The sequence below is a fragment of the Oryctolagus cuniculus genome, chromosome 7 (genome assembly GCF_051225735.1).
Source record: "Oryctolagus cuniculus isolate XC-2025 breed Fujian yellow rabbit chromosome 7, ASM5122573v1, whole genome shotgun sequence".
Lineage (NCBI taxonomy): Eukaryota > Metazoa > Chordata > Mammalia > Lagomorpha > Leporidae > Oryctolagus > Oryctolagus cuniculus.
The window spans coordinates 49,780,681-49,799,139 of NC_142873.1; the positions used below are offsets into that span (position 1 = coordinate 49,780,681).

Below are 18,459 nucleotides of genomic sequence, written 5' to 3' on the forward strand. Positions count from 1 at the left end.
TAGAGTTACAGTGAGAGGGAGAGACAGAGAGAAATGTCTTCTACCCACTGGTTCACTCCCCAAATTGCCACAACACCTGGAGCTGGCTCAATCCAAAGCCAGAAGCCAGAAGCTTCTTCTGGGTCTCCCACATGGGTGTAGCGGCTCAAGCGCTTGGGCCATTTTCCACTGCTTTCCCAGGCCATAAAAGAGAGCTGGATCAGAAGAGCAGCAGCCAGGACTAGAACCAGGGCCCATATGGGATGCCAGAGCTGCAGGCATAGGGTTAATCTGCTGCACCACAGCTCTGCCCCTCTCCTTTTTTTTTTTTTTTTTTTTTTTTAAAAAAGGAGAAACTTTCTTCCCATTACCTGTTAGTCCTCATTTCCCCCAACCTCCCTAGTTCTAGGAAATCACCAATATACTTTCTACTTCTATGGGTTTGCTTATTCTGGACATTTCATATACACGAAATTATGTGATATGTGGTCTTTTATGACTCGCTTCTTTCACTTAGTATAATGTTTGTGAGGTTTACTTGTTTTAACATCTATAAATAATTCACTCTTTTTTGTGGCTGAATATTTATCCTGTTACATGGATATGTCATATTTTGTTTATCCATGAGTTGATAGATATTTGGGTTGTTTCTCATTTTAGCTATTATAAATGGCAAACTGTGAACATATGTGTACAAATTTTGGTGTGGATATATGTGCTTTTGATTTGTGTTTCTCTGGTGGTTAGATATCAAGCATCTTTTCATGTGCTTACTGGCCATGTGCATATCATCTTTGAAGAAATCCCTAGATCCTTCGTACATTTAAAAATTACATTATCTTATTTATTGAATTGTGAGCACTTTATATATTCTAAATGTAAGTTCCTTATCAGATAGGTCATTTTCTTCCATTCTGGGATGTCTGTTTACTTTTCTTAATGGTGTGCTTTGTATTTGTAGTATTATTTTAAACTTACTTAGGCCTTATTTCAAAAAAGCATTAAACAGTTAAACGGCTTATGAGTATAAAATACAGGATGACAAAATAAATTATAAGAAAATATGAGAGAAAGGAACAACAGTGATAAAATGTAAGTAAAACACTGGCTTGAGTCTGATGGATATTACAAAATAGAGTCCTGGAAACATGCTATGAGTAGGTGGTAAAGTTAGCTTTATGTTTTCTTTTTTTTTTTTTTTTTTTTTGACAGGCAGAGTGGACAGTGAGAGAGAGAGACAGAGAGAAAGGTCTTCCTTTTGCCGTTGGTTCACCCTCCAATGGCCGCCGCTGCAGCCGGCGCACCGCGCTGATCCGATGGCAGGAGCCAGGATCCAGGTGCTTTTCCTGGTCTCCCATGGGGTGCAGGGCCCAAGCACCTGGGCCATCCTCCACTGCACTCCCTGGCCATAGCAGAGAGCTGGCCTGGAAGAGGGGCAACCGGGACAGAATCCGGCGCCCTGACCGGGACTAGAACCCGGTGTGCCGGCGCCGCAAGGTGGAGGATTAGCCTATTGAGCCACGGCACCGGCCTAGCTTTATGTTTTCTAATGACTGATGTGAAACTGAAAATTTGATCAGTTAGATGAAATCATAGTTCTATCAGGAAATAAGAAAATACTCTTACTGTTCCTCTCTCATTCAATCCAGATAGCAGGCATCATTCAGAATCATTCAGCAAAGACTACAGGCCAGTACCAGTTAGTCTAGATAAACTGACGCCTTTTCCCTTGTTTGATTAACCCATGTTAAGGCATCTAGAGACAAACAAACTGCACATCATCCTATCTAATGGCAGTCCTGCCTATCATGGTGGTCCTAAATACCATTTTAGTGAAGATTCTAAGAGACTGGGAGGCAGTGGGTTTGAAATGACAAGTGTAACCGCAAGTATAAACCATGTTGCCAATTGTAAGTGAATCATGTGTTTTGACTAGTCTTTTGAGCTGCAGGTAAAGTGACATTCTGGATAGACATCTATTGAACAAGTCTATTATTTGGAAAAAAGTAGAGTTACTTTTAAAAAATGTTTTAAAAAGTAGTTTAAGTTCAATCAAACTCAACTAAGCCTGTAAAATCAACAACCAAGTAAGGACTGAACTCAGTCTTTAAAGAGGTTCTTAAGGAGGTTTGAGGAATTCTAATCCTTTCAGGTAGATTTTCAATCAGCAGAACAACATGAAGGGCTATATTACAAGGGTTCAGAGAACACCTGGTGGCAAGAAAGTTTCTAAGAGCAAAGCCTGGACCTAGTCTCTTGGTCTCATGCTCTGTAAGTTCTTCTCTGTAAGTTCTCCTGGACCATAATCTTTAAAAAAAAAAGTTTATTATTTACATATTGACATGGGATATGGGCACCTTAGTGCCCCCTCAAGAAATCAGTAAATAGAAACAGTCAAACTTATTTTTATAGATAATCCCCATTCGTAAGTATTTTCAAAAAAGGGTTACTAGTAGCTGGGACCCATAGCTGTGATCATTGCAATTATTAAGGCAAGTATCGGGGCCGGCGCTGTGGTACTGTGGGTTAACGCCCTGGCCTGAAGTGCCAGCATCCCATATGGGCGCCAGTTCTAGTCCTGGCTGCTCCTCTTCCCTTCCAGCTCTCTGCTATGGCCTGGGAAAGCAGAAGATGGCCCAAGTCCTTGGGCCCCTGCACCCGCATGGAGACCTGGAAGAAACTCCTGGCTCCGGGCTTCAGATTGGCACAGCTCTGGCCACTGTGGTCAATTGGGGTGTGAACTATCGGATGGAAGACCTCTCTCTGCTTCTCTTCTCTGTGTAATTCTGACTTTCAAATAAAAGACTAAAGTATCCACACAGTGGATTTTTTCAGCTATGATATTCAGGTAATTTTTTCCACCATAAAGAAAGTAGCAAAGAATTCCAAGAGTTGAGTTATTCAGTAATTTTACTCACCTGCTATTCAATACTCCTAAGATTTCAAAGATGATGAGCTCAAACATGGTGCAGGAAAACGCGAAAGTCACAGAGAAGATCACTTGTACAACATATTGTCGCACCTGTTAAAAGACAAGTAGAGGGTGGGGCTGGCTGTGGCACAGCAGGTTAAAGACCTGGCCTGCAGCATCCCAAATGGGTACTGGTTGCAGTCCTGGCTGCTCCACTTTCCATCCAGTTCCCTGCTAATGTGCCTGGAGAGCAGCTGAAGGTTGGCCCAGGTCCTTGGGCCCCTGAACCTATAAGGGAGACCTGGAAGAAGTTCCTGGCTCCTGATTCTGAATTGGCTCAGTGCTGGGGGTTGTGGCCATTTGGGGAGTGAATCAGTGGATGGAAGACCTCTCTCTATCTTCTATCTTTCTCTGTATCTCTGTCTTTCAAATAAATCTTTAAAAACAAGACAAATAGCAGGCCAGTGTTGTGGCCTAATGGGTAAAGCTACCACCTTGATGTTGGCATCCCATATGGATGCTGGTTTGATTCCTGGCTGCTCCACTTCTGATCCAGCTCTCTGTTAATATGCCTGGGAAAGCAGTGGAGGATGACCCAGGTCCTTGGAATCTTGCACTCACATGGGAGACCTGGATTGAGTTCTGGGCTCCTGGCTTCAGCTTGGTCCAACTCCAACTGTCACAGCCATTTAGGGAATGAACCAGCAGGTGGAAGATCTCTCTCCCTCCTGTCTTTCTCTCTGTAACTCTTTTAAATAAATAAATCTTAAAAAAAAGAACAAACAAACAAAAAATGGGGGCCAGCATTGTTGCGTAGTAAGTTAAGCCTCTGCCTGTAGCACTGGCATCCCATAAGGGCGCCTGTTCGAGTCCCAATTGCTCTACTTCTGATCTAGTATCTCTGCTGATGGTCCCACTTCTGATCTAGCATCTGTGCTGATGGCCTGGAAAAGCAGTGGAAGATGGCCCAAGTACTTGGGCTCTGCACCCGCATGGGAGACCTTGAGGAAGCTCCTGGCTTTGGATGGGCCCAGCTCCAGCCGTTGTGGCCATTTGGGGAGTGAACCAGTGGACAGAAGACCTCTCTCTCTCTGTGACTCTGTCTCTAAAATGAATAAAACAATTAAAAAAAAAAAAAGACATATAGACTGGAAGTCATTTCCTTTGTTTGAAATACTGAAACAATAATCTGGTTCCAAGTCACAAAATTTTTAAGAAATTCTCAAGGCATTGGAAACAAGGCAACCAACACAACTAGCTTGGAACTAAAGAAATGGATCGAAGTGGTGGCACTTTTAAATCATGGGTGACTACTACCAACACTGTCTTGTGGATGGAGAATTTAAAGCACAGGAAGATGAAATGACAGATTATAAGTAGCACTTGGGGGCCGGCACTGTAGTGCAGCGGGTTAAAGCCCTGACCTGAAGCGCTGGCATCTCATATGGGCACCAGTTCTAGTCCCGGCTGCTCTTCTTCTGATCCAGCTCTCTGCTATGGCCTGGGAAAGCAGTGGAGGATGGTCCAAGTCCTTGGGCCCCTGCACCCACAAGGGAGAAGCGCCTGGCACCTGGCTTCAGATCGGCACAGCTCCAGCCGTTGCAGCCATCTGGGGAGTGAACCAGCGGATGGAAGACCTCTCTGTCTCTACCTCTCTCTGTGACTCTGTCTTTCAAATAAATAAATCTTAAAAAAAAAAAAAAAAAAAAAAAAAAAAAAGAAGAAGAAGAAGAAGAAGTAGCACTTGGAGAGGCTGGTGCTATGGCTTAGCAGGTAAAGCCAGCGTCGGCAGTGCCAGCATTCCATATGGGCACAAATTTGAGTCCCGGCTGCTCCACTTCCAATCCAGCTCTCTTCTATGGCCTGGGAAAGCAGTGGAAGATGGCCCAAGTGCTTGGGTCCTGCACCAGTGTGGGAGACCCTGAAGAAACTCCTGCGGCCATTTGGGGAGTGAACCAGACTCTCAGTCTGTTGATTTCCTTCCCAAATGACCTCCATGGCCAGGACTAGGCCAGGCCAAATTTGGGAGCTGGGAATTCAATCCAGTTCTTCCATGTGGGTGGCAGGGATCTAACCACTTGAGTGATTACTTGCTGCCTCTCAGAGTCTGCATCGGCAGGAATCTGGAATTGGGAGCTGGAACGAGAACTTAAACCCAGCCACACCAATATGGGACTTGGGCATCTTAACAGTTAAGCCAAATGCTTGTTCTTAAGGTGGGGAATCCAGGCTTAATATAAGAATCAGAGTTTTGGCCAATGCCGCGGCTCATTAGGCTAATCCTCCGCCTTGCGGCGCCAGCACACCGGGTTCAAGTCCTGGTCGGGGCGCCGGATTCTGTCCCAGTTGCCCCTCTTCCAGGCCAGCTCTCTGCTGTGGCCAGGGAGTACAGTGGAGGATGGCCCAAGTGCTTGGGCCCTGCACCCCATGGGAGACCAGGAGAAGTACCTGGCTCCTGCCATCGGATCAGCGCGGTGTACCAGCCGCAGCAAGCTGGCCGCGGCGGTCATTGGAGGGTGAACCAACGGCAAAGGAAGACCTTTCTCTCTGTCTCTCTCTCTCTGTCCACTCTGCCTGTCAAAAAATAAAAAATAAAATAATAAAAAAAAAAGAATCAGAGTTTTGGGATTTTGGTGTTAGTGTATAATGTAAGACTGGTTAATTCAGAACTTGACAGAAAATGAAAAGATTTTATAATGAATTGTTTACTAAATAACTATCTTATATTTGATGCATACTCTGGACTAATACATTGGACTTGCCTTTTTTTTTTTTCCCTCTTTGAAATCAATAAAACCTCATCATATTCTCCAATCTAATGGTTACCCAGTAGTCATTTGACAAAACTCCTGTCTTGCCAGTGAACATGATCATTTTTTACTGGAGGCATTTTTCTTGTTTCATATTAAAACAATCTAAATTCATAAAGTATAACACAATGATTTCATCTTACCTCATAGTCCTTAAACAATTGGCGCATGAAAAAAAGCCACCCAAATCCAAAAAAAAGTATCTGCAGGGGAAAAAAAAGACAAAATGTCAAAATACATCTTTTGAGAAATGCCTTATAAGAAACTATTTTATGACTAAAGTCTGCTAATTAGACAGTTAATTTATTTCAGAGATTAAATATGAGGTCTACTCACAACAGCTACTCATTAAAGTTCAAACACTGAAAACATGTTTAAATGCTCTTAGATTTTTAAAATTATCTGTGCTACAGCATGTGTTTCTGGGGCTGGTGCTGTGGTGTAGTGGGTTAAGTAGCCACCTGTAACACCAGCATCTCATATGTGTACCAGTTCGAGACCTGGCTGCTCCACTTCCGATCCAGCTCCCTGCTAATGTGCCAGGGAATGCAGCGGAGGATGGCCCAAGTGCTTGGGCCCCTGCACCCACGTGGAGACCCAGAAGCTCCTGACTCCAGACTGGCTCAGCTCTGGCACTTGTAGCCATTTGTGGAGTGAACCAGCAGATGGAAAAACTCTCTCTCCTTCCCTCTCTCTGTAACGCTGCCTTTCAAACAAATAAATCTTTAAAAAACAAAATGTGTTTCTAAGTTAGACAAACATGGAAGTACATACATATTTTCCCATAGTTTTGTGATAATCACTGTGTGAGTCACAGAAATTAGCAAATAAAAAAATGAGTCAATGAAACTTGTTACTTCTAAGTAATCCTTGTTTGCAAGTATTTAAAAAGTTGAAACCTCACAGGAAAAGAAATCAGACAAATCGGACAAAAAAATCAGGGAGTAATAGAAAGACTAATATTTTTCATTATGTGTTTCCTTCAGAGAGCTTTCCCAGCTTCTTCACCATCCTGCCTAATCTCTATAAAGTGCTTTCTATCTTGGTGGAAAGCCAACAGATTGCAGGATCCACTTTTGTCAGTTTTGTTTCAAACTGGCATCACAGACAGTAGCCACATGACAGCTGACAAAGCTGGTTCGTTTTTCCACTAGTAAATAGAACCTTCTAACTATATACACACACATACACGCTGACATAACTCTTCTTTTCTTCTTCTACTGGCTGGGACTGTAACTATGAATCAATTCTTTTATGCCTTTCTCCTGACTCTGAGAACAAATGTTAACTCTTAAGCACTGTTTAGCACAAACTACTCCAGCCTCCCCTGCCTGTGCCTCCCGTCTGTCAAATTTACTTTCAGCCACATGGAGTTTTGGTTATTTCGGCATACATTACTATGTACTAAAACCCCTGTAGATGCTGTCCTCTGACAAACTTCTCTCCAGCCCTTTCCCATTTATCCTACACGTCCTAACTTCTATGTTACTCCGTCTGGAAGGTTTTATTGTCTTCCCAAGCAAGAGAAATTGCTTTTTAAAATATATAATTCTACTGTACCTTGCACTTCCCTTATACATGCAAAAATACATTTGTAACAGCTAATTTAATTTTTTTAGACATTAGATTATAAGCTCTATCGTAATATTTGTATCCTCAGTACCCAGTGCAGTGCCTGGGTGAGCTTTCCATAAATGTTTGCAGAATGGCTAAAATGGTCAGCAATATTCAATCTCAAGTTTTTGTATTAACTTCTATCTGGTATTAACTTCTATGTGCTGGGCTAGCTAAGAGAACAGATGAGGAATACAGTCACTACCTTCAAGGAGCTCATATATGGTGGTAAAGACACTAAATAATCACAATGTAATATGGATATACAATGACTGAAATATGTACATGTTACAGTAAAAACATTATCAGAGGGAGACTAAATCAATTTGTAGTGGGTTGTACAGATTTTCTGGAAGAGATATTTGAGCTGAAGGAGAATTTAAAAAATATCTTATTTTGGCCGGCGCCACGGCTCACTAGGCTAATCCTCCGCCTGCAGTGCCGGCACACTGGGTTCTAGTCCCGGTCGGGGCGCCGGATTCTATCCCAGTTGCCCTTCTTCCAAGCCAGCTCTCTGCTGTGGCCCAGGAGGGCAATGAAGGATGGCCCAAGTGCTTGGGCCCTGTACCCATATGGGAGACCAGGAGAAGCACCTGGCTCCTGGCTTTGGATCAGTGTGGTGCGCTGGCCGCAGTGGCCATTGGAAGGTGAACCAACAGTAAAAGGAAGACCTTTCTGTCTGTCTCTCTCACTGTCTACTCTGCCTGTCAAAAAAAAAAAAAAAAATCTTATTTTGATTTTTATTTGAAAGGCAGAGAGAACATAGCAACAGATAGAGATATTCTACCTACTGGTTCGCTCCCCAAATGCTCACAATAGCCAGGGCTGAGCCAGGCCAAAAGCCAAGAGCCCAGAACTCAACAGGAGCATTTGCAGAGAGCTGAACTGAAAGCAGAGTAACCCACACTCAAACCTAGGCACCCCCATATGGGATGTAGGCCTTCCAAGCAGTGACCTAACCACCATGCCAAATGAAAGTTTTAATGTGGTATTGAAAATCTGAATTGTGGGGGGCTAGAACTGTGGCATAATAGGTTAAGCCGCCATCTTCAATGCTGGTATACCATATGGGTGCCAGTTAGAGTCCTGGATACTCCACTTCCAATCTTGCTCCCTGCTAATGCACCTGGAAGGCAGCAGAAGATGGCCCAAGTGCTTGGGTGTCTGCTACCCAAGCGGGAGACCTGAAGAAGCTCCTGGCTTCGGCCTGGCCCAGCCCTGGCCATTGCAGTGGCCATTTTGGGGAGTGAACCAGAGGATGGGTGATCTCTCTCTCTCTTCCTAACACTGTATTTCAAATAAATAAAATAAATCTTAAAAAAGAATCTGATTTGTGAGAAAAAGTTGGGATTATGTACATTTTTCAACAGAAGTTCTAAAATACTGATGACATACTTCTACTGTCCCTAAAATATTCTACTTTTTTTTTTTTTAATTTATTTATTTATTTATTTATTTTTTTTTTGACAGGCAGAGTGGACAGTGAGAGAGAGAGACAGAGAGAAAGGTCTTCCTTTGCCGTTGGTTCACCCTCCAATGGCCGCCGCGGCCGGCGCGCTGCGGCCGGCGCACCGCGCTGATCCGATGGCAGGAGCCAGGAGCCAGGTGCTTTTCCTGGTCTCCCATGGGGTGCAGGGCCCAAGCACCTGGGCCATCCTCCACTGCACTCCCTGGCCACAGCAGAGGGCTGGCCTGGAAGAGGGGCAACCGGGACAGAATCCGGCGCCCCGACCGGGACTAGAACCCGGTGTGCCGGCGCCGCTAGGCGGAGGATTAGCCTAGTGAGCCGCGGCGCCGGCCATACTGTCCCTAAAATATTAAAAACCACTCTCTTAAAGGATAAATAAGAATTAGGCAGTAAAAGAAGTGGTGGGAGGTTGAAAAACAGCTTTCCAGACAGCAAAGAGCTTGAGTAAAGGCACAGGAATAAGAAATAGCAGAGTACACACATAGGACAATACAGAATTTGCTGCAGCTGGAATATAAAATTCAAAGTAGTAGTTAAAAATATGACTAAAGATGAATAGACCACTGAGAGCCCTGAATGTCACCCAAAGAATCTTGGATTCTAGTCTATAAGTGATTTGGGTCATATAAGTAGGGAAATAACATGGTCAGATCTGTCTTACATAGACCACCATGAGGCTATGTGGAAGCCACTTCTGAAGAAAACACTATAGCAGGAAGACAAACATTATCAGAGGATGTTGCAAAGGTCCAGATGAGAAAATATGGTCCTGAATTAAGACATTGGTGTTAGAAGAGGAGGCAACAGATATGAGAACTATTCAGAAGGTAAATGCAGCAGGGAAGTGTCAAGGACGAAGAGTTTAGAACAAGATGAAGAATGAAGCCACTCAATTAATGTAAAGAATATTAGAGAAGGAGGAGGGTTGGGAATGGGAATGGAAAATGGAGAAGAGTTCATTTTTAGATATGTTAAAGGCCTGAGAAGGGGCAACACTGTCGCTCATTGGGTTAAACCACCACCTGCAGCACTGGCACCCAATCCTGGCTGCTCCACTTCTGATGCAGCTCCCTGCTGATGTGCCTGGGAAAACAGTGGAAGATGGCCCAAGTGTTTGGGCCCCTGCATCCATGCGGGACATATGGATGAAATTCTTGGCTCCTAGTTTCAGCCTGGCTCAGCCCTGGCTGCTGCAGACATTCGGGAGTGAACCAGTGAATGGAGGATCTCTCTCCCCTTTTCTGTAACTTTTTTCTGTAACATTTTTTAAAGACTTATTTGAAAGTCAGAATTACACAGAGAGAGGAGGAGAGGCAGAGAGAGAGAGAAAAGAGAGGTTTTCCATCTGCTAGTTCATTCCCCAATTGGCTGCAACAGCCGGAGCTGTGCTGATCCGAAGCCAGGAGCATCTTCTGGTCTTCCCACATGGGTGCAGGGCCCAAGCACTGGGGCCATCCTTCACTGCTTTCCCAGGCCATAGCAGAGAGCTGAATAGGAAGTGGAGCAGCTGGGACATGAACTGGCACCCATATGGGATGCTGGCACTGCAGGAACCAGTCCCTGTAACTCTTTAAAATAAATAAATCTTAAAAAAAAAAAAAGTGGCCGGCGCCGCGGCTCAATAGGCTAATCCTCTGCCTGCAGTGCCAGCACCCTGGGTTCTAGTCCTAGTCGGGGCGCCAGATTCTGTCCTGGTCGTTCCTCTTTCTGCCCAGCTCTCTGCTGTGGCCTGGGAGGGCAGTGGAGGATGGCCCAAGTGCTTGGGCCCTGTACCCACATGGGAGACCAGGAGAAGCACCCGGCTCCTGGCTTCGGATCAGCGCGGTGCGCGGGCTGCAGCGGCCATTGGTGGGGGTGAACCAACGGTAAAGGAAGACCTTTCTCTCTGTCTCTCTCACTGTCCACTCTGCCTGTCCAAAAAAAAAAAAAAAAGTTACTCTGGTAGTAGTAAGAGAGGTGAGCTTGAAAAAAAGGGGGCCTGAGTAGAGTGATGGAGAATCAAAGAAAGTATGAGGGGAGAAACTACAAGAACAGGTAGCTGATTAGTCAAGAAAGAGTGATCCAATGGGCTGAAGGTTAAACTCATGGCACTGGTGACCTGCACAGCTGTGTGGTTTTCTACAGCAGCCTTCAGACCCCTGCATTGGGAGTAGACAAACTATAATGGTGATCTTAGTGTGGATTTTTATATGAAAACAAAAGAACAAGAGGGATGAGAAAGAACTTTGGATCTATGAATCCTGATCAATTAGAAAAGGGCAAATAGATTAGGAGAAAATACGCCTAGACTATCAAGGAGACCATTTGGCTGTTATAAACATTTACCAGGAAACATTTAGATTCAGAGTTTAAAGGTCATATTTATTTGCGGGGGTCTTCAAAAAGTTCACAGAATTGGGGCTAGCATTGTGGTGTAGTGGGGTGGGCCACTGCTTGTGATGCTGCCTTTTCACATTGGTGCGCCAGTCTGAGTTCTGGCTGCTTCGCTTCCAATCCAGCTTCCTGCTACTGTGCCTGCAAAGCAGTGGATGATGGTCCAAGTACTTGGGTGCCTGCCACCCATGTGGGAGACCAGGATGAAGTTTCTGGCTCCTGACTTTGGCCTGGTCCAGCCCTGGCTGTTGCAGCCATTTGGGAGAGTGAACCAGCAGATGGAAGATCCATCTCTCTTGTCTCTGTCACTCTTTCAAACAGATAAATAAATCTTTAAAAAACACCCCAAAACCCCAAAAAGTTCATTGAAAATGCAAAGTATAAAAAAAGCCTATGTATGGCCGGCGCCGCGGCTCACTAGGCTAATCCTCCGCCTAGCGGCGCCGGCACACCGGGTTCTAGTCCTGGTCAGGGCGCCGGATTCTGTCCCGGTTGCCCCTCTTCCAGGCCAGCTCTCTGCTGTGGCCCGGGAGTGCAGTGGAGGATGGATGGTCCTTGGGCCCTGCACCCCATGGGAGACCAGGAGAAGCGCCTGGCTCCTGCCTTCGGATCAGTGTGGTGCGCCAGCCGAAACATTTTTTTTTGACAGGTAGAAATATAGACAGTGAGAGAGAGACAGAGAGAAAGGTCTTCCTTCTGTTGGTTCACTCCCCGAATGGCCGCTACGGCCAGAGCTGTGCGGATCTGAAGCCAGGAGCGACGTGCTTCCTCCTGGTCTCCCATGCAGGTGCAGGGGCCCAAGCACCTGGGCCATCCTCCACTGCTTTCCCGGGCCACAGCAGAGAGCTGGACTGGAAGAGGAGCAACCGGGACTAGATGGGATGCCAGCGCCACAGGCGGAGGATTAACCAAGTGAGCCACGGTGCTGGCCCCTCTATAAACATTTTAAAGTACTCTCAAAACTGATGATACCTTGAGTGAACGTGGAGAAGCTGGGCAATTAAGATAAGGAGTGGCATGTATGATGTAGATGAAAACAAAACAAAAACATCAGCAAGACAACCCAAAATGAAACTTTGGACGAAGAAGGGTAAAGAAGCAAAAATCTTAATTCTGACAAAATTATAGAGGAATTTAATATATATACAGAAAGAAATAGCGGCCAGCGCCACGGCTCAATAGGCTAATCCTCCGCCTGCGGCACCGGCACACCGGGGTTCTAGTCCCGGTTGCTCCTCTTCCAGGCCAGCTCTCTGCTGTGGCCCGGGAGGGCAGTGGAGGATGGCCCCAGTGCTTGGGCCCTGCACCCGCATAGGAGACCAGGATAAGTACCTGGCTCCTGCCATCGGATTAGCGCAGTGCGCCGGCCGCAGTGGCCATTGGAAGGTGAACCAACGGCAAAGGAAGACCTTTCTGTCTCTCACTGTCTACTCTGCCTGTCAAAAAAAAAAAAAAAAAAAAAAAAAAAAAGAAATAGCAATTTTAAACAGCTTTGAAAATTAACGTAAGTCATACATCTTCTTACTCTAAAAATACAATTACTTTGAGAATTGTACAGGGAACAGCCTCAATCTTGAGACTTACAGTATACTCTGGAACTGATAAGTCTTATCACTGTATGGTGGGTGGGCTCAAAACATACGTGGCAGATAACAGTTGCTTTTATGAAAAATGACTTCTGGATTGAAAATTCTCTTTTGAATAACAGTAATTTAATAAAAAGATGGTCATGGTGCTGGCATTGTGGTGCAGCAGGTAAAGCTGCCGCCTGCAGTGCTGGCATCCCATATGGGTGCCCTATAAGCCAAATTAAGTATTCAGAGCTCCACAAATGTTAACAGTTGGCAGCAATTACTTATTGGTGCTTGCACTTGAAAGTGGATACACAGCTGTGGCCAAACAGAGCTTCAAAAATAAAATCCATAAACAAATACATGAATGACAGCAGTGCTGTGACAAATGCTAGGAAGAAAAAACAGAGTAACAACGGAAGACACGGTAAGAGGCTCACTCAAGGAAGCTTCTAGAGAGGAGGTGTCTCCTGTATGTTTGTACCTCAGAACTTTACATTGACCCACAAACGTTTGTGGATTGCAATAAAAAATGAGGGTAAATCAAGAAGCAACAAGGGCCAATGTTCCGCAAAGAATGTTTGGCAAACAAGAGGACAAAGGATGAGAGAGGTTACCGCACAAATGAAACCTTAAACCTTCAAGTACTGGCGGCAAATACTGCAGCACCCGGATTCAGGAATTGACAATTAGCAGCAAAGCCCCCACGTGTCCCCAGTATCGCGCCCTGATTGGAGCGCCGCACAGGCCGCGCCCGCAACCACCCGTCTGCCCACGCCACGGCTCGCTGGCACTGTCGGGAAGGCTCGGGGAGCTTGTGGGACCTCTGCCTTCTCGGGGCACCGGCCCGTGCTGGGGCCAGCTGAACCTTCCCCCAAGAGGGGTCTGGAGAGCTCGGGGGTGGCGGCCACAGGGCAGCCTCCGACAACCAGGGCGGAGGGAACCGGGCGCAGCAAATCCCACACCCCCTCCCAGTGCTCTGGGTACCGGTGTGGCGAGCACAGGCGAGATCCCCGGGCAGCCCGTACAGCCAAGGCCCGGGCAGGGCGATTCCGAAAAGGGAGGCTTACGGGTGCCGTGGCGGAGGGCGGTGACGCACCTGGGAGGTAATCATAATGCTGGAGTCGATCAGGAAACTCATGGCGAAGCGTAAGGAGGGCTCATGCCTCCACTTACAACGCCCCAAGCCCACCGCACGCTGGGGCCACCGGCCCCTTCCCACAGGCGGCCTTCACCCGGGGGCCGGCGCCCGGAAGAGCGGCTCTTCCGCGCTACGCCATCAAGCTGCGCCCCAGCCAGCCAATCAGCGGCAAGTTTCAGTGCTTCCCGCCTCAGGCCGGGAGCGGGCGGGGCGGAGCGCCTGGGCGGCTTTGGAGGTTTGCGGGCTAAGAGGGGAGAGCGGGTGTGATACTGGAACTGAAAGTCCAAAAACAGACGTAATGCAACGTAGCTGCAGGAGGTGGGCCCTGAGAGCGAGCGTGTAGTTTTAAAGTGGTAATTCCATTTTCTAATTCTACCTAGTAAGACGAAGTGAATAATGATTATGATAATAACTTAGGCCATAAGTAAATGTTTTGTTCTAAATGTTACAATTTTTTTTTTAACCTGGCTGTATAAACACAATTGCTCAGCTATAGGTGAAGGAAGACTGGAAAGGCAGATAAGATGTTGGCAAATATAGCTAACCAAGTACATTTCTTTTGTTAAAAAAAGATTTATTTTATTTATTTGAAAGGCGAGTTACAGAGAAGCAGAGGCGGAGAGAGAGAGAGAGGTCCTCCATCTTCTGGTTCACTTCCCAAATGGCCGCAACGGCCGGACCTTCAAGGATCTGAAGCCAGATCTCTACCTCAGTTACCAACATCTAAAACAAATAGGGATGGGGGCCGATGCCTTGGTGAGGCGGGTTAAAGCCTCGGCCTGAAGCGCCGGCATCCCATATGGGAGCTGCTTTGAGATCCGGCTGCTCCACTTCAGAACCAGCTCTCTGCTATGGCCTGGGAAAGCAGTAGAAGATGGCCCAAGTCCTTGGGCCCCTGCACCGTGTGGGAGACCCAGAAGAAGCTCCTGGCTCCTGGCTTCGGATCGGCACAGCTCCAGCTGTTGTGGCCAATTGGGGAGTGAACCATCAGATGGAAGACCTCTCTCTCTCTCTCTCTCTCTCTCTCTGCCTCTCCTCTCTCTGTGTAACTCTGACTTGCAAATAAATAAATAAATCTTTAAAAAAAAGAAAGATACTAACATTACGATATCTCATAAGGTATGAGGATAAAATAAGTAACACATAAAACCCTCAATTAAATAAGTACTTTATATGCAACAATTTCTATCCATTATCATTATTATCAGTTTACACTCAGTTATTCTTCATTATTAATAAATTTAAGTATATATGAGGGTACTTCAAAGAGGTCTTGGAAAAATGAGATGAAAAGATGTTTATTTTAGTGCAAAAACTTTTCAAAAAGACTTACGTATTTCAAAGGCAGAATTACAGAGCGAGGGAGGGACAGAGATATTTTCCATCTGCTGGTTCACTCCCCAAGTTTCAATTTATATATTCCATTTTAAATTTCATCTCTATATATTCTTCCCTTTTGTTCATAAGTTATATGGATCAAACTAATTCTGCATGATAATAAATGCAAAAAATTGTAATGTCACATATTTGAAATAGTGCCACTGAGTTTTTCCAAATATGGGAGACATACAAACATTAATCTTTCAATTCAATTTGAATAATTGGTAACTGTTATGGTTTGTGTAATAGTTTGGGTGTCACCCAAAGGCCAATGTATTAAGGGCTTGGTTCTCAGAGTCTTATGTTAATAATTTTAAATGGAATTCAATCCGGTTATAGCATCTGAGGGTGGAGCCTTGGAAAGTGATGAGATTGAATTAGGTTGTTAGGGTGGGCACCCAGATTATCAAATCCTGCTGGCTTTATCAAAACAGACCACATAGATGGTAGACTATGCTTTCTGGCCTGCGTGTGATCTTTCCTCTGCAGATGGTCCACCATCTACCATACTCAGACACCAGACCAATAGGTCTGCCTGGTCTTGGACTGTGAACCTTTAAAACTGTGAGGTAAAATAAATCTTTTTCCTTCATAAATATCTTCTTACGGTTTTTTATTATAGTGGTGAAAATTTGACAGAGCAACCAGATATTTACTTTTTTTAAGATTTAGTTTCTTTGTATTTGAAAGGCAGAGTGACAGAGAGAGATCTTCTGTCTACTGGGTCACTCCCCAGATAGCCACAACAGCCAGGGTGAGGACAAGCTGAAGTCAAGAGCCAGGAACTCTCCTGGTCGCCAACATGAGCGGGAGCCCAAGCGTTTGGGCCATCTTCCACTGCCTTCCCAGGCTCATTAGCAAGAAGCTGATCAGAAGCAAAGTAGCCAGGACTTAACCAGCACTCCACTATGGGATGATGTTCAGCTGCTTAGCCCACTAGACTACAACACCGGCCTCATGCTCCAAAGTAGGTAAAAGTGTTCATGTTCTTACCATAAGAGCTTCTCTGAGCTTCTGGACTCCTGCCCTTTGGATCCAGAGAAGAAGCGGGGAGCAGAAAACCTTCCCTACCGTCCCATCACTTCCCACTTCCTGCTCCAGGACTAACTTCTTCTTCTTCTTCTTCTTCTTTTTTTTTTTTTTTAAAGATTTATTTATTTATTTGAAAGTCAGAGTTACACAGAAAGAGAAGGAGAGGCAGAGAGAGAGAGAGGTCTTCCATCTGCTGGTTTACTCCCCAGTTGGCTGCAAGGCTGGAGCTGTGCCGATCTGAAGCCAGGAGCATCTTCTGGGTCTCCCATGTGGGTGCAGGGGCCCAAGGACTTGGGCCATCTTCTACTGCTTTCCCAGGCCACAGCAGAGAACTGGATTGGAAGTGGAGCAGCCAGGACTTGAACCAGCGCCCACATGGGATGCCGGCACTGCAGGCGGCGGCTTTATCTGCTATGCCACAGCGCCAGCCCTAGGACTAACTTCTTAAGGATGACTAACAGAGGCACATTGACATGTTTTAGAGAAGTCCTCACCTTCAGTCCTGGGCTGTTGTTTACTATCATGATTCTGCTAAGACAATTAGAAAGGAATGGAGTATAGTCATATTTCCGAAGTCTGGGATATTTGTTCTTGTGCTTAGTTCCTCTCATTCATACCTGCATCAGTGTACATATTTCTAGGTATCGGGGAAGTCAGCTACCCTTCAGTAGTAGGAATGAAGACACAAAACAGGGTGCAGGATTGAAGTGAAAGGTCAGAGGACTTTATCAATATGAAGGCACCCAGAACCCAGAACATTTTATTAAGGAGGTTATATGCCAAGAATCAGGAACTTAGAGAAAACAGAGTGCAGTTTTATCTCTCAGCATGTTTAGAATGTTTTCTGAGACCACTTGCTGACATTATCATGGCTTGTCTGAACTCTGGGATCTCAGAAGAAACTTTTGCAAGGGCTGGAACAATCTGGCATTCATTTCTTCAGGCATAGACCAAGTACAAGGTGCCCTGTTGCTGATACCCAATCCCATATCTCCACCTTTGTTTTTCTAGAAGAAGTTGGTTGATGAACCAAATACAGGTTTGTCGTTGTTGTTGAGACAAAGCTTTCAATCTAATTTCTCTGACCACACAAAAGGAAAAGAGAACAAGGATTAAAATAACTAGAATTTCAATTAATGAATGCCAGGTAGAAGAGAACCATGTCATTAAGGTCCAGCCAAGAAAGATGAGATTGAAGATTTTGATATCATTGGGTATTTTGATATTTTTCAGCAGAGGATTGTAAAGTTGGTTGTATGACAGTAGTGAGGGATTGACTATCCATGGTAACGTTGTCTTGGCGCCTTGTAGCTGTTGTTTGATCTGTTTCCAGGTATGAAGGGAATTATTCCAGGGAGTTTTAGTAATGCAAATAGCCTTATGTTGCCAATCACATAGGAGATTTTCTTGTAATTTGAGCATTTGTATATATTCCATAGCAGACTCAGTTAATTGCAATTGCATTAGCATCTTCTTAGCAATATCAAATGGAATAGTAAGGGCTTTAGTTATGTTAACAATAGCATCAGTGATGTAAGAAGCCATCTAAACAGATTGGGTCAAGACAACCAGAGCAGCAGTCACAGAGGTAATGATTAATTATGATTGATGCCATGATACTGCAATGAGCATTCCCAGAAAATGTGTTGTACTTAAATTGGATAGGGCCTGCTGTAACACTACTAAGGTATGATAGTATAGGCCTGCATTCTCAAGTGAGGTTAACTGATAACATTACAAAAGATTTACATCAAAATGAGAGAACACTTACATGGGAATGTGAAGTGTCTAAGCAGCATATGAATAGTTTGAACATGAAATTTGGAATAGGAACTGATTGTAAATAATATAGACATTTCCAAGATGAAACAAATAAGGGTGTGGAGTCCAGATTCAAACTGGGTAAGATGCATTGATCAAAAAATGAAGGGTAATAGAACTGTTGAGTGGGCCAAAAGGAAAGATTGTAAAAAATGTGACCCAATCGCCAAACTGGAGGGCCTGAAGAATTAAAGCAGCAAGGTTGAGGAGTAGAAAGGCCTCCTTCACAAGGAATACAGAATCATTACTTTTTACCCAAGAACACTGGGCTATACCATGATTAGTATGAATTCCTGTAGTATAATTATGAGTTTTGTGAAGCCACGGGCTTTGGTCCCAGTCTAACACAAAAAATAGAC

General features: G+C 45.0%; 1 protein-coding gene across 25 annotated transcripts in view; it reads right to left on the reverse strand.

Annotated features, from left to right (window-relative positions):
* Nucleotides 1-13,985, reverse strand: part of LOC100358013 (Golgi pH regulator) — a 67,285-nt gene extending 53,300 nt beyond the window's left edge. For 9 of the 25 annotated variants that reach the window (XR_016210672.1, XR_016210671.1, XR_016210670.1 and 6 more), the window contains exons 1-4: nucleotides 13,826-13,985; nucleotides 5,844-5,903; nucleotides 3,512-3,655; nucleotides 2,898-3,001 (exon numbers count right to left, since the gene is read on the reverse strand). Coding sequence is in view for 14 of the 25 variants with exons in the window: in XM_089300052.1 (XP_089156178.1) it covers nucleotides 2,898-3,001; nucleotides 3,512-3,655; nucleotides 5,844-5,903; nucleotides 13,826-13,867 (350 nt within the window). In the remaining 11 variants the exon portion in view is untranslated. Of the gene's footprint in view, nucleotides 1-2,897; nucleotides 3,002-3,511; nucleotides 3,656-5,338; nucleotides 5,465-5,843; nucleotides 5,904-13,796 lie in introns of all 25 variants that reach the window. The other 16 variants (XR_016210678.1, XR_016210677.1, XR_016210675.1 and 13 more) reach the window with 5 other exon arrangements.
* Between the last annotated feature and the right edge of the window lie 4,474 nt (nucleotides 13,986-18,459).